Raw genomic sequence first — 13372 nt, 5'->3', positions numbered from 1 at the left:
TGTATTTTCTCTTTACAGCTGCAAAAACAGCCTTGAATAATTTCATGCATTTCAAAGAAGCAACAGCAAGAGAAAAAGACTTATTCCGCAGTGTAAAGGTAACTTATCTTTGGAACTCTGATAATATTAAAAATGTTAAGTTAAAATTTTCTATTATTTTTTTCTTGCTTAGTAGATGCAAGCTGCAGCTGTTGCTTGGGTATAAATGCTGTTTTACTAGAAACAGTATAAAATTATTGGGATTATTTCAGGTGAAATTTTTGGAAATGCTTTTCTTTTGACAGTAGAGATAGATACATATGATTAGAGGGTGACAATATTCAGCAGTTTTCTTTTTTTTAGGACACGGATTTATCGAGAAACATTCCTGGCAAAGTCAAAGTGTCTGCACCCAATCTTCTGAATGTAAAAAGGAAATAGTTGAAATGAAATCACAAAATATTTGAGAAGAACAAATTGTATATAGCCTTTTGGAAGTTCGGAGATGAAAACATATTATCAAGACTTCCACATTTAAAAATGCTATATTCACCAAAAGGACTTATTGTTTTTTCCAGTTTTATATAGAGGAAATACTGTCTATGATAGAAAACCCTAAGATATTTATGGAGAGTTAAATGCTAATGATAAATACATCTGTAGTTATTCTCTTACTTTTTTTGAAATTTGGGAGGTTAATATTAAATATTCATTTCATGTTGTAAAGAAATTGAACACTAAAGTGGCTCAGTTGCTTAGACTATTGATTTGGTAGTCTGCCGTATTGAACATCTAATATATCTGTTATTCACAGGCCAGTAACAAGTTTTTCTTCTCTTATCTGATGGGAATTGGGGGTGGGTAAAACATTTAGAATTAAGTCTTGAAAACCATTAGTATTAAAGGGGGAGATGTCCTCCTGCTTTTACTTAAACATGTCAAAAATATATTAGACCAGATATATAAACTATTACTATGGGTGACTCACTTTAAATACTAAAACCTAGAAGGTGCATTTACATACACTCCACTTTTCATCTTTTTGTAATCTCATCCATTTTATATTTCAACTATAGTAAGTGTCAGCAGCATGTTCAGAATAACACATCAGAGCAGATCAGATCAGAAATGCATTTTTAGGTTTAACCACTCATAGGTGAGACGCCTGACCCAGCTTTTTCTTCTTTTGTCTCCTGTCAGAAGAGAGTAAAGTCATACATATATGTTCATTACTTCTTTTATGAACTATGAAATGATTACGTTTTAAATGATTTTAGACAACAGCTGTCTATAGTCAATAGGACCACTTATGTAGCCCCTATACCAAAGCATAAGTATAAACAGCTATTATTAGTCTTTCCAAAATTTCTTTAACCAGCTAAGTCCTACTGAGAATATTTTTCAATTTGAAACATTTAAAAAAAACTCAGACTTTACAATTATGTAGCCTAGTGTTATAAATGCAACCTAATAGACTACTACTACAACTATTTTTTTAAAAAATCTATAATATTTTTTAATAAGGAAATTTAGCCATTCCTTGTGATTTAAAAAAGTCCATAATTTTCCTGTTTTAACAGAGGACAACTGCTGTGTTAAATACATTTATTGTTAAATACATTTATTGTAGACACAAAAATAGCTTTCTCTAGGTCATTCACATGCACATTAAAACCAAAAGGCTGCAAACTACAATAATGCATATAATTGAACAATGTCACTCTCTGATGTTTGCAGAATTGCTGTCCATGCAAGGTGGTCAGAGGCATTATCTATGAAGCCTTAAGATCCAGAAGTGTTGTTGCTACCAAACCTCTGATTAACACTGTGAAGTAAGTGTTTTGGGAGACAGTTCCACGAGTTGGCTAACATTTCTTTAAAACAAATGACTGCTTCTAAGCTTAGCCTGAAAGTGAACAGAAAAATAATTTCACTTTACCGTTTAGAAATATTCATTTAAAAACACAAAATGCCACTTTCTTTAAATATTTTCATAGGAACTGGAATAGTTATTAAGAAATACAATTTAGGGCCTCCCTGGTGGCGCAAGGGGTTAAGACACAGCCTATGAAGCTCTCTGCAACCAATGCAGTATGAGTTCAATTCCCAGCCAGCCAGGGAGCAACCCACATGGTACAGCAGACCTCTCCTGACTTACCCACTGCTCCCCTCAGCAGTGTACTTTGGTCACTGCCTGTTCCCCAACTCTGTCTCTGGTAAATCCTCTCAACCTCCACACCTCTGGCCTGTACCCCAGTTCTTGTATACATAAATAAATCTTTAAAAAAATAAATAAATGCAATTTAAAATAACAGGTATCAAGAAAAAATTTAACTTACCTTACAAGAGATTTTGGCTGAACTGAAAATATAAGTATTTCATTACTGTGTGCCTGAAAAATAGATAAGAAGAACACAATAAAAATCAAGTATTTCACAAAATAGTTTAAGCAAATTCATAAAGTATCCCCTAAAATAGAGTGTATACTTACAGCTCTGTGATGGACAAGAAGGTTATTGGCACACCCACCAAAAACAATTACTTCTCCTTCATTACTGGCACAAGCTGTATGCCATAATCTGCATTTAAAACAAAAGTTAGAGTTTAAAGTCACCCAAAACACCAACCTGATCATTTAATTAGCTCTATTCTGTAGTATAAATTAACACTAAAGATCTTCATTCAGGCCAAAACATTGTGGAGAGAATTATCTTAAATAACAACAGCTAAAAAAGTATTTTATCTGGATGTTATTTTCTCTCACTGGTCTCATCCTAACTTATGCAAAGAGAAGTTTGTTAGCAATAAAAACTCTCATGGGAGATGAGGGGTATATACCCCCTCTCCTACTTCCTCTTTTCATAGGCAAGGCCAGTTTAGCCTTCCAGAATACATGCTAGGAATCTGAATCTGCCTGACTGACAACCTAAAGTATTTAAAACTCTGGCAATAAGAATATTTGTTCAAATGAAATCTTAAGTAGCATGAATATAATTAGGGTAGTGGCTTGGGGAGGAAAATGCAGGCTGACATATCTAAATATGCTATGAACATCTTATTTCCCTTAGCAGTTTGTAACAATTCTTTTCAGATTAGTACAAAAATTAACTATATGTTGTTTTATAGCACTACTGCAAATTACACTTGAAAGTTCTTGATTTTTTTCCCATATACCTTAAGATTTTGAGATTCTCTCCAGTTCCCTTTTTCTTTTTTTCTTTTTTTTTAAAGATTTATTTACACAAGAACCGGGGTACAGGCCAGATGCACAGGAGGGTGAAAGGATTCACCAGAGACAGAGTGGGGAACAGAACAGGCAGACTGACTGAAATACACTGCTGAGGGGAGCAGCGGGCGAGATAGGAAAGGTCTGCCACGCCATGTGAGTTTCTTGCCGGCCAGTAGGGATCGAACCCACGCTGCAGAGGCTGTGGACAGCTTCACAGTGCGGCGCTCAATGCCTGCGCCACCAGGGAGGCCCAGTTCCCTTTTTCTTTAATGACAAATCTAAATTAGTTCAACTCACTTGGTAAAGAGCTGTATCATAAATTTTAACTATTAATAATTTTGTGATAAGTGAAGCAATAATCTAGTCCTGTTTTCTATAACATGACAATAAAGCAAGCATGTGATACAGGGATAACACTGGTTTCCTTTTCTTTGAAAAGATACAATGTCAAACCTTAGTGAATGCTAATATTTTTATAATAAGAATGGCAGACTTAATGCAGCTAACCTTGTATACCCCTAGGACCTCATCATTTCATGTAAGAATTAACTGGCTCATACCTTGGTTTTTCAGTATAGGGATGATTAAATTGTATCCATTCATTTTTACTGATGCAGTAAGTCCAAGCATCACCTGAAAAAAAAGAGCTATGAAGTATTATTCTGCCATTGTGACAGTGCTACTTAAAAGGCACAACTTTACTAAGATATAGGTAATAAATCAGGTAGATATAAAAAATATATTTCCTTTTTTCCTCTGCAGTTAAGTAGGTTCTTAGGATGTTACTGCTCTTCAGTAGAGCTGTTACGCATTCCAGTCTGTTACTGGACTGAATGGATGGATGGATGGATGTCACAGTATGAAAACAATTACAAATACAATAAAATAGCAAACCTTTCAATCAACCCTGTAGCCCTCTGGGGCACCTAAAATATTGATTTTTTTTTCCCAGCTACTTATATATTATATGTGAATAATACATACACTGATTTCTTAGTCACATTTTTAAAGGACTTACTAAGTGGCTGTTTATCAGTGGTAAATCCTCCAAAAAGAAAGAGATGATCTGAAGAAACTGGTGTTAGTGAGTGCCAAGATCGGCCAACTGGGCATATGCCTTGTGGTATTCTGAAAATAATAGCAAAGTTATAATAACTATGTTTTAAAGCAGCTGCTGTTTTTAATGAAGAGAAATACCAAAGAAGTTTTCCTTTCAAATTTATATGGATTATGGAAAAAGCCCTAAGTTTAAATAGCTTCTTGGTATTAACAGCTACATGTGTTATAATGAATTATTTTTGTTGAAGGCTGAATGAACTTTGGACAATTTCAACAAATATACTATGTGTCAGGCACACAGTTATGGAAACTAGAAAAAAATAAAATTCCTTCTTAGGATCAAGTGGTCCTGTTTATTTAAATTCATGGTTATAGAAATTCTAAATAAGTATATGATAAATAGGGAATAGAAAAATAGGAAGCTTTTTATTTAGGAAAAAAACTTTTCTAAATAATTATCTAAAGTGATACCTACAATTCATTCCACTCCCATGTATCCAGATTAAGATAGTGAAGATCATTCATTCTAGCATCCTAAAAAATAATTAAGTGGTTATCATTTTGAATAATTTTTAATAACTCAACAGTTGTAGGCTGGCTCCAGATAAAAGTTACAGCAGGTCATTGAAACTTTATATACTCACTCGATATCTGCCTCCAAATACAAAGCCTTTGTTTCCCACAGTTGCACAGGCATGGGCAGCACGAGGTGAAGGTGTTTTACCCTGTTGAAAAGTCACAGAAGCAACTTAATACATGAGCTTTTTATAAAGGGAAAAAACCAAAAAGCCGCCTTTGGCTGTAGGATAATATATAAAACCCTTGACTTTTTTAGCTGAAATCCAGACTTCTAGTCAAAAATACTAAAGGCTGACTATCAAAACTAGGGATTTTAATTTTGTATTTTTGAGATGTACTTTCTAAATGGGCTAGTTATTTAATATAAGAGAATTTATATTTATTTGATTTTCTATTTTTTTCTTAGATTTATTTATGTAATAAAGAGCTGGGGTACAGACCAGAGGTGTGGGGGGTGAGGATTCACCAGAGGCAGAGTGGGGAACAGAATAGGCAGACTGACTGAAATACACTGCTGGGGAGGAGCAGCAGGTGAGACAGGAGAGGTCTGCTGCGCCATGTGGGTTGCTCCCTGGCTGGCTGGGGATTGCTTCATCTTGTGGTGCTTAACCCCTTACACCACCAGGGAGACTCCCTGATTTTTTATCTTTTAAAATAAAGCTAGCATATTATATAACATCTGTGTTGGGGAAAGAAATCTAATATTTGAATAACTTAAATTTCAATTTAGTGCTTGATCACAGTTACAAACACTACCATGTAACACCTGTTAGATGATAGATGAGTTAGTCTATATGTTCATTAAATTTTTCCAATTTCTAGATTCTTTGTATAAAAATCAAAACTTTGGCTCTTCTCCAGGAAACAAGAATCAACAGTCTGTTTTTATACCACATCCCAAATGCCCTTGTCTGAGAAGCCTTGCTTTAATTCATTTCTTAGTAACTCACAGTTGTTATAGGCTGGCTCCAGATAAAAGTTTCCGTATCTAAAATATGTACATGATCATTCCATCCTCTTGGATGACTTGAATTCTACAGAAAAGAAGAATTTCTGAGTTATTTTACAAATGTTTATGAAAGTATATAGTCTCTGTTAGCAAGGTAAAATGAACAAAAATAGTGAATATAAATTTATTTTTAATATACTAATAAGAAGTAGGCCATATGAAAATATGAAATTTCACTGACCCAAAAAGATGTTTCATCAAATTCAAAAGTTCCCAATACTTTATCTTCAGGTAAATATCCATACCCACCAAAAAATATTAACCTGTTTGACAAAAAAAAGACAAAATTCAAACATCCTCAGGTTAGGATCCAAGAGATTTTTTTATTTTGTCCTATGCTAGAGCTGAGAAGGCACACTTGACTATATGAAAATACTTATTCAAACAACAGTGGCTGGTATGGCTGACAGTCTTTGATGCTAGGTTAAGTGTTTTCATGTATTAACGCTTAATCCTCATATGGGTCCTATGACGTATGCTATTGACTAATGGTTACTGACCGAAGATTTTTAAAGGCAAACCACTTTCCACATGAAAACTTAAACCTATAATGGTGCCAACTCACTTGTTTTTATATACCCAAACGCCAAGCTTGTCCTTTGATGATGGAGGAATTCCTTGGCAATCAATTCTTTCCCACTGTAAAACTCTGTCTGTTGACCTTGAATCCAGCATGTAGAACTGTGAGAAACAATGATTTCTCTCAATTTGGTTACGTGAAAGAAATTTAATCTTGGCATTTAACTTTATTGTGATTTATAGTAAGAATGTCATCTAATTCAAAAGTATGACTGTAGACTGGCTGCCAGTCTGCTAATTGTTAACCACTCTGAGTCTACAAAAGGAATGTGTGCACAGCATAAATTACCTAAAGTCACTAAGCATCCAGTTTTAATTCATTTTTTTTCCTATAGCCACACTTTTTAATGAAGTAATAAAAGAAGTGTGTTGTTTTACATTCTATGCCTTAGGTAGTAATTTATGGATATGATATAAGGATGTATTACAAAAGAAATTTCAACTTAGTAATTTCCTACTCAAATTTAATTTAACCAGGACATCTTAGTACCTACTTAACTCTGAGAACTAAGATAAATCTTAAAAGGTATATATCCCTTCTAGATTGTGAGCTGCTGAAGGTGGGGAATTTATCACTGATCTCTGTCTCTAATGTCTAGCCAGGTTTTCAGCATATAAGGTGCTTTACTTTATATAAGTTGTCAAATAAATGAACTTTTAAGAGTCCACCAATATCATATGCACCTTTCTTACTGACTTAATCTGTCCCTTATTGACAGAACAAGTAACATCTTTTTCCTATTTGGAAAAAAAAATGGTCAAAGTCTGAACAATGATATTTTATGGCATCACAATATAGGAATCTTGTATGTAAAATCATATTAGGATTAATTTATCTTCATGGCTTTCTGCATATTGTTCTGTTAATTTTTACCCTGTGCCTCCCACTCCACGATTACATCATATCCACCTCATCATATCCATATACTACTAATATTCATCTAACCCACCAGGGTTCTAAGAAAACAATTAGCCACAAAGAGCAGGAAAGAAAACACAACCTATGAAGTTATTGCACATAGGTTACCAACCAAATCTGGTTTTATAAAAGACTTAGGTAAATATAGACTGGTAGACAAAATACTGAAATGTACATTCACGCCATAATCCAGTACATACATTTTTTACTGGGACAGCAAAACATATGGGGATAACCTTAGAAATTGTAGTTGACTGAAAAAGAATAAAACTGTCTTGAACCATAATCCTTAGAAGCACTAACCTTATTGGTATTGCCTCTTGAGTGGTGTCCTCCAAACAAGTACAGCACCCTGTCTACACACACAGCACAACTTCCTGACATAGAAGGAGGAACATCACCTTCCGTGTTAATTTTCTTCCTAAAGGGAAAAACAATGTAAATCAGTCTTTCAAAAGGGAAGAAATGCAAAAAGTCAATTCGATGTCTATCCCCAAAAGAAAGAAAATGAGTAAGCTCGCTAGATAATGTCTAGGGTCTCTTCTAGCTGTAAATGAGCTCTTCCCTCTTCACAGATATGCCAATTTGTCCTATACATAGGCACTATGAGACATTCCATATTTTGTTAGTCTTAAGGGTATACCATCTTCTGTTTCTCAGACTTAATTGTTTTTTAGTTCCATGGCTGTGAGTGGTGGTTTTGTTTTTGAGTGGGCCAGGAACCCAAAAGGAAAACCTCACATGAGTCCTGACAGATTAATTCAAGAGGTATTTTTTAATTCATTGTTCTTTCAACATTTAAATAAATCTGATTCCGACTTTAGTAATACTCAACACTTAATAGTGTTTACTGTAGGCCAAGTGCTTTGCATGTTTAAGTTTCTAACACTATATGTAACAGGTTTCAGGTGTGCTTTGCATGTTTTAACTCATTCTGAATCTGAAAATGAATCTGAATCAGAAAGCATAAAAATCTAAGATTCAGAGTATTGGAGGATGCTCAAGGTCTTCTGCTTACAGTGTCACTTTATGTGAAGCTTCAAGTTTTGGTGGACTTAATTTTAAAAATTACTTATAGGGCTGAATTTTAAAAAGAATAGTCCTCCTATTAAAGGAATACTATTATAAACTTCTAACCCTCTAGAAAAACCCTCTAGCAAACAGCTCAGATTAACAGATTTGCTATGTACAAAGAATAATGCACTTAGTTTAGCTCAAGTGACACTACTACTTTCTTGATTCTGAAATCTACATTATATGCAAGATAGTCATAATGCACAAAGTTCTCAAAAAGCAAATTGTGGGGAAGACTATAAATCCCCAAACATGGCTAACCCAGCATTTTGAAAATCATATTAATTCTATGCTCTTGAGTACCACTGTACAAGACTAGCAAAAAGATCTTTTCAGAATGCTCCCAGTTTATATGGATGAAAAATGAGTTACTTTGTTTTTTAAACAATACCATTTTAAGATATCTACAAAGAAATGTTAATGTTAGATTTCATTAAAATACCACCTTTGTTTATAGCAGGTACAATCTAGAAATTCTAGTCTCATTCAAGATACCAAATAACAAGATTTAAAACATCTTGAAAAAGATAAATATGGTATGTTTGTTATGTTTCCATTTCAGGATCTGAAGACTTTACCTCTTTATATTACTGATACTTTATACTCTGAATAGAAATTTCTTCAAATGTCATAAGCATCTCATAATTACAGCGCTATTTTCTGAAGAGATGCTGAAATGGCTAAGCTCCGCAGTTGGGCTTTAACTAGCAGAACGTTGTTTTCAGGACACAGAAATAACTTAGCATCCTTAATTTAAAATTTTTTCTTCACTACAATGGGGTTTTCTTTGCAATTTTGAATTTCCTAGTCCCTTTATAATATCCAGTTACCATCTTCCAGTCTCCATGTTGTAGATCCAGAGTTCTTCTCTAGGCAGATAAAAGTCATATAATCCTCTTAATTGATTACTCTAAGAAAAAAGAAGTCGCAAATATAAAAAAAATTAATACACTTGTATATTTTCTAGTAGTTTACTTGAGATACCAAGAGTTATGAAAAAAATAGATCTTATAGTTCTATCAAATGTACAATCCTCCTGCCGCAAGCCACACAAAGTAACACAATATAGACAGTTCTTAATTCAGATTTTTATACAACAGTTGCAATGGTGCAGAAAGTTAAGAGATGTCATGGAAATTCATCCTGCACAAATCAGACATCAAATTGTAGCTGCATGACTTCAAGAAAGATTACCTATGCCATTGATGGCAGACCAAAGAAACACCTACTTTGAAAATGCCTGGCCCACAATAACACGTGATGTATAGTTTTCTAGCCAATCTCCCTTTTACCCATTATTTTATCAAGAAGCAGAGGCCTGAAAATATGCAAATATTAAGTCCTCATGCAAAAGTTTACGTTCCTTGTGCTCTTATTTCCCTTCGGGTAATAATGCCTAACAAACATTGCGCTTCTCAATATGTCAGAACTATCTGAGTCCTATGCATGGATTGCCTTATTTCATCTTCCCAACAACCCTAAAAAGTAGTTGATATTTCAAGAAAGCAGGCTTTTTAGAGGTACGGAATTTGCCGAAGGCTACTTAGCTGGTAAAGGTGGAACCAGGCTTGCTCTTACCGTTCCCTGAATTTGCAACCTCTGCTGCTGCCTGAACTAGCCAACCTTCAATCCTCTCACCACCTCCTGGGCAACGTCAACATACAGTTCACAACTGCAGTTCACGGAGACCAGGCTTCAGAATCTATTGAGCCTGGGGATTATGCACAGAAACGGAGTAGCGGGCCGTGTAAACACCTCTTTCTGCTCCACCACTCACAAAAAGCCTGGAAGCAGGTCAGAGAGTGACATCACACAGCGTCACCCCGTTTTAAAACAAAACATCTCGTAGACAAGCACCGCCCAACGAGCCTCCCCTGGGGTAACGCTCCCGCGGGGCCGCCGCGAGCGGGGCGGGTGGGTGGCGGCGAGCCGGCCCCGTCGGCTGGCGGCCGGGGTGCCCCGGCCCCGGGGCCCCGGGCGGGCTGGGAGCTCCGCGGCGAGCTTCCCACTTGCACAAAAATGAAGCGACGCGCGGGGCGCCGCCCGCCCGGCCCTGCAGAGCGGCCGCCGGCCCCGCCGCCCACTGACCTTGTAGCCGCCCCAGACGAACATGTGACGCCCGTCGCCGACGGCTACGTGGCCGCTGCGCTCGGCGGGGCAGGCGAGCTCCAGGGCCTCGTAGCCCTCGTAGGCTGGCCCCGGCGAGTCGTCCGCCCGCAGATCCTCGTTGCCATCAGCCATCTTGACGCCGCACTTTTGTTCGCCGCCAAGCCCGACCCCCGCGCGCGGGGCCGAGACAAAGGGAAAGGGAGCCGGGAACGCTCGGGCGCGCAGCGGGCAGAAGGGACGGCGCTCGGCGCCCCTCGCCGCCCGCGCCCGCGGCCCCCGCCGTGCTCTGCAGCGGCGGCCCCTCCGCGCCCGGCTGCGGGCTGGGGGCGGCGGCGGCGGGGCTGCGCCGGGAGCGTCCAGCCGGAGCGCCCGCCTCCCCGCGCCCCGGTGTTTACGCCCCGCCGGACCCGCCCGTTCCGCTGACGCCGCCCGGCGGCTCCGGAAGCGCGGCCGGCGCTCAGCGCCCCCAGCGCCCGGTCCTCCCGCCGCCGCCCGGCCGCCCGCTGCTCCCCGCGGGCGCCGCGTGACAGACGCGGGCCGAGCCCCCGCCGTCGCGGGCCGCTGGGGGCTCGGCCGAGCCCGGGCAGAGTCTCCTCGCCTGAGGAACGGCCGCCGCGGGCTCCGGCCTGGGGAGAGCAGGCAAGTTGCTCAACTCGTCACTTTCAGGTCTCGGCTTCTCGGAGTCGCGCTCCTTGCCCCGCGGCTGCACAGGTGGGCCGGGCTCCGCCCTCGCGGCCCGGGCGGAGATGGCTCCGTCTGCAGCGCCGAGGAGCCTCCACACAGCTCTCCGTGGTGCTGGACCAGTTTGCACGCCCACCAGCAGTGCAGGCGAGTTCCTTTTTCTCCACATCCTCGCCAGCGTTTGTTGTTGCTAGACTTTTTTTTTTTAATGTGTGCCATTCTCACTGGTGTAAGGTGGTATCTCAGTGTGGTTCTGATTTGCATTTCCCTCCTGATAAGGGGTGCTGAACATGTTTTCATATGCCTGTTGGCCATTTGCATTTCCTCTTTGGAGAAATGTCTGTTAAGTTCTTCCACCCATTTCTTGACTGGATTGTTTCCTTTGTTTTTGTTGAGTCGTGGGAGTTCTTTGTATATCTTTGTGATCAGTCCTTTATCAGTTGACTGGAGTGCAAAGATTTTTTCCCAACCAGTGGGGTGTCTCTCTGTTTTGGTTAATGTCTCTGTTGCTGTGCAGAAGCTTTTCGGTTTGATGTAATCCCAGGTGTTTATCTTTTCCTTGACTATCTTTGCTTTGGGTGATGTCTTTAAAGATGGCATTGCGATGTATGTCTTGTAGTGTTTTACCTATATTTTCTTTTGATTTTTGTACTTAACTCCACCCACAGGCCCCAGCAACCCTCCCTTGGGTGATGATGGGATATGTTGTGTCCAGTGTCTTAATGGCTTTGGTCTGGAGTGGGGGTGGAGTCCACAAAACCTGTATGGATGGGCCTCCCTGGTGGCACAAGGGGTTAAGCGCAGCGCTATGAAGTCATATATTTTTTTTTGATTGAGCACTTGCCATGACCCAACATCAAATATGTGATTCAAAATCGTTATTTTGTAAGCATACAGAACAGTGTCCATTTTCCCACGTGTGGTAATTGTATGGTAGGTTTCCTAGTTGTGTTTCTGGTAGGTTAAGGAAGGTCTCTCCATACTATTGCCAGTTGGCAATTTTGTTATCTACTTCTCGAATAGGATGTCTCTGTCTTGGTTGCTTGCGTTCATCCATAGAATTATAATGAGTTTTTGGGCATACAAAAATATGGAATCCAAATATCTATTTTGGGTGGGATGTATTCCAATGTTGCAGCATAGTATGTGTTGTTGAAAGTTATTGCTGTTCTATGTATGAATGAGTTGTTGTAGCTCTGAGAACTGAGTTTTAAGAATATCCATTGTTGGTATTTTGTGATGATGCGATCCATCACATAGGAAGATTGTTGGTTTTGGCATTTTTATGTAAGTGTCGAGGTCATTATTTGGATAATTTTCTTGTCCAGGAGAAACTTGTTTTATTGGCTCCTGGGTCAAAGAAAGTTCTGATCGTCTTTTCCTCATTAAACTTTCCATCATTTTTGCTGTCTGCTACAGACTGTATTCCTTTTGTTGCATTTATAACCATGCTACTTTAATCTTTTGTGGCCTATATATTTGTATCATTGAAGAATTCCCTCATAGTAATGTTACAGGGCAAGGAGAGAGCCACCCCAGACCCCACAAACCTGCCTGTTCTAAATAGGTTCTGCCATCCACTGCATCAACACAAAACATGAGACTGTAATGAAAAGGAACTTTTAATACAATTAGTAAACAATACAGGAAAGGCAAAGAATATAGTTTCTAAATCAAGCACCCAAAGTTACCCATCCCCTCGTGGGTAAAAGTCTACCCAAGCAGGATTGGCCCAGAGCAGAGCAAGGCCCCAAAGCTTGCCACACGTCTAAAGCATCTTCCAGTGGGGACCCACCGAAAAGGATCAGAAACAACCAGACAAGTCTGGGAGGAAAAGAGCAAAATCAAAATCAAGACAAAAACCGCCATTGTCACCTCCCTACGGGCCTCTTACCCACCTCTGTGTCAACCAATCCATGACCAAAAGGCAAGCGCAGTTTTTTCTCATGTCTCTCAGCTCCATGTGCCTCCTCCAGATCTCCTTCTGGCTCTCCATCCTCTTCCTTCCTTCCTCACTCTCTTCTGCAGCTGCTTCTTCCTGCTCAGCACCACCCTCCTTTTGGGTGGGGCAAGAAACCTGGAACCTCCCCCTTTCCTGGGGACCACCCTGTTACAATGGTAGACTAAATAGACATATATAAAAACATTTCTAGAT

General features: G+C 39.3%; 3 protein-coding genes across 4 annotated transcripts in view; 2 read left to right on the top strand and 1 right to left on the bottom strand.

Annotated features, from left to right (window-relative positions):
* NEMF (nuclear export mediator factor) overlaps positions 1-709 on the top strand; it is a 41904-nt gene extending 41195 nt beyond the window's left edge. Inside the window, exons 32-33 of the mRNA XM_037503290.1 lie at positions 19-98; positions 343-709. Of these exons, the coding sequence (XP_037359187.1) occupies positions 19-98; positions 343-420 (158 nt within the window). The 3' untranslated portion in view covers positions 421-709. The remainder of the gene's footprint in view (positions 1-18; positions 99-342) is intronic.
* An 862-nt stretch (positions 710-1571) lies between these two features.
* On the bottom strand, positions 1572-10837 carry KLHDC2 (kelch domain containing 2). Of its 2 annotated transcripts, none has more exons than XM_037503288.1 (13): positions 10516-10837; positions 9258-9337; positions 7657-7774; positions 6421-6536; positions 6037-6118; positions 5797-5880; positions 4912-4992; positions 4743-4801; positions 4227-4336; positions 3769-3841; positions 2471-2558; positions 2319-2371; positions 1572-1885 (listed from the first exon to the last, which is right to left on the bottom strand). In XM_037503288.1, the coding sequence occupies exons 1-13, from the start codon at positions 10666-10668 to the stop codon at positions 1762-1764; spliced, it is 1221 nt and encodes a 406-aa protein (XP_037359185.1). In that variant the 5' UTR covers positions 10669-10837; the 3' UTR covers positions 1572-1761. The 2 variants fall into 2 exon arrangements, with proteins under 2 accessions (XP_037359185.1, XP_037359186.1); XM_037503289.2 differs by lacking the exon at positions 10516-10837 and adding an exon at positions 10006-10305.
* Positions 10838-11114: 277 nt separating this feature from the next.
* The window catches only part of POLE2 (DNA polymerase epsilon 2, accessory subunit), a 68759-nt gene continuing 66501 nt past the window's right edge, over positions 11115-13372 (top strand). Inside the window, exon 1 of the mRNA XM_054690246.1 lies at positions 11115-11364. The gene's annotated coding sequence lies outside the window, so the exon portion shown is untranslated. The remainder of the gene's footprint in view (positions 11365-13372) is intronic.

This window comes from Talpa occidentalis, unplaced genomic scaffold (assembly GCF_014898055.3).
Source record: "Talpa occidentalis isolate TD23 unplaced genomic scaffold, MPIMG_talOcc4v2.1 talOcc4.11, whole genome shotgun sequence".
NCBI lineage: Eukaryota > Metazoa > Chordata > Mammalia > Eulipotyphla > Talpidae > Talpa > Talpa occidentalis.
Note: the sequence above shows the minus strand (reverse complement) of the source record. Positions and strands in the feature narration are given on the sequence as shown.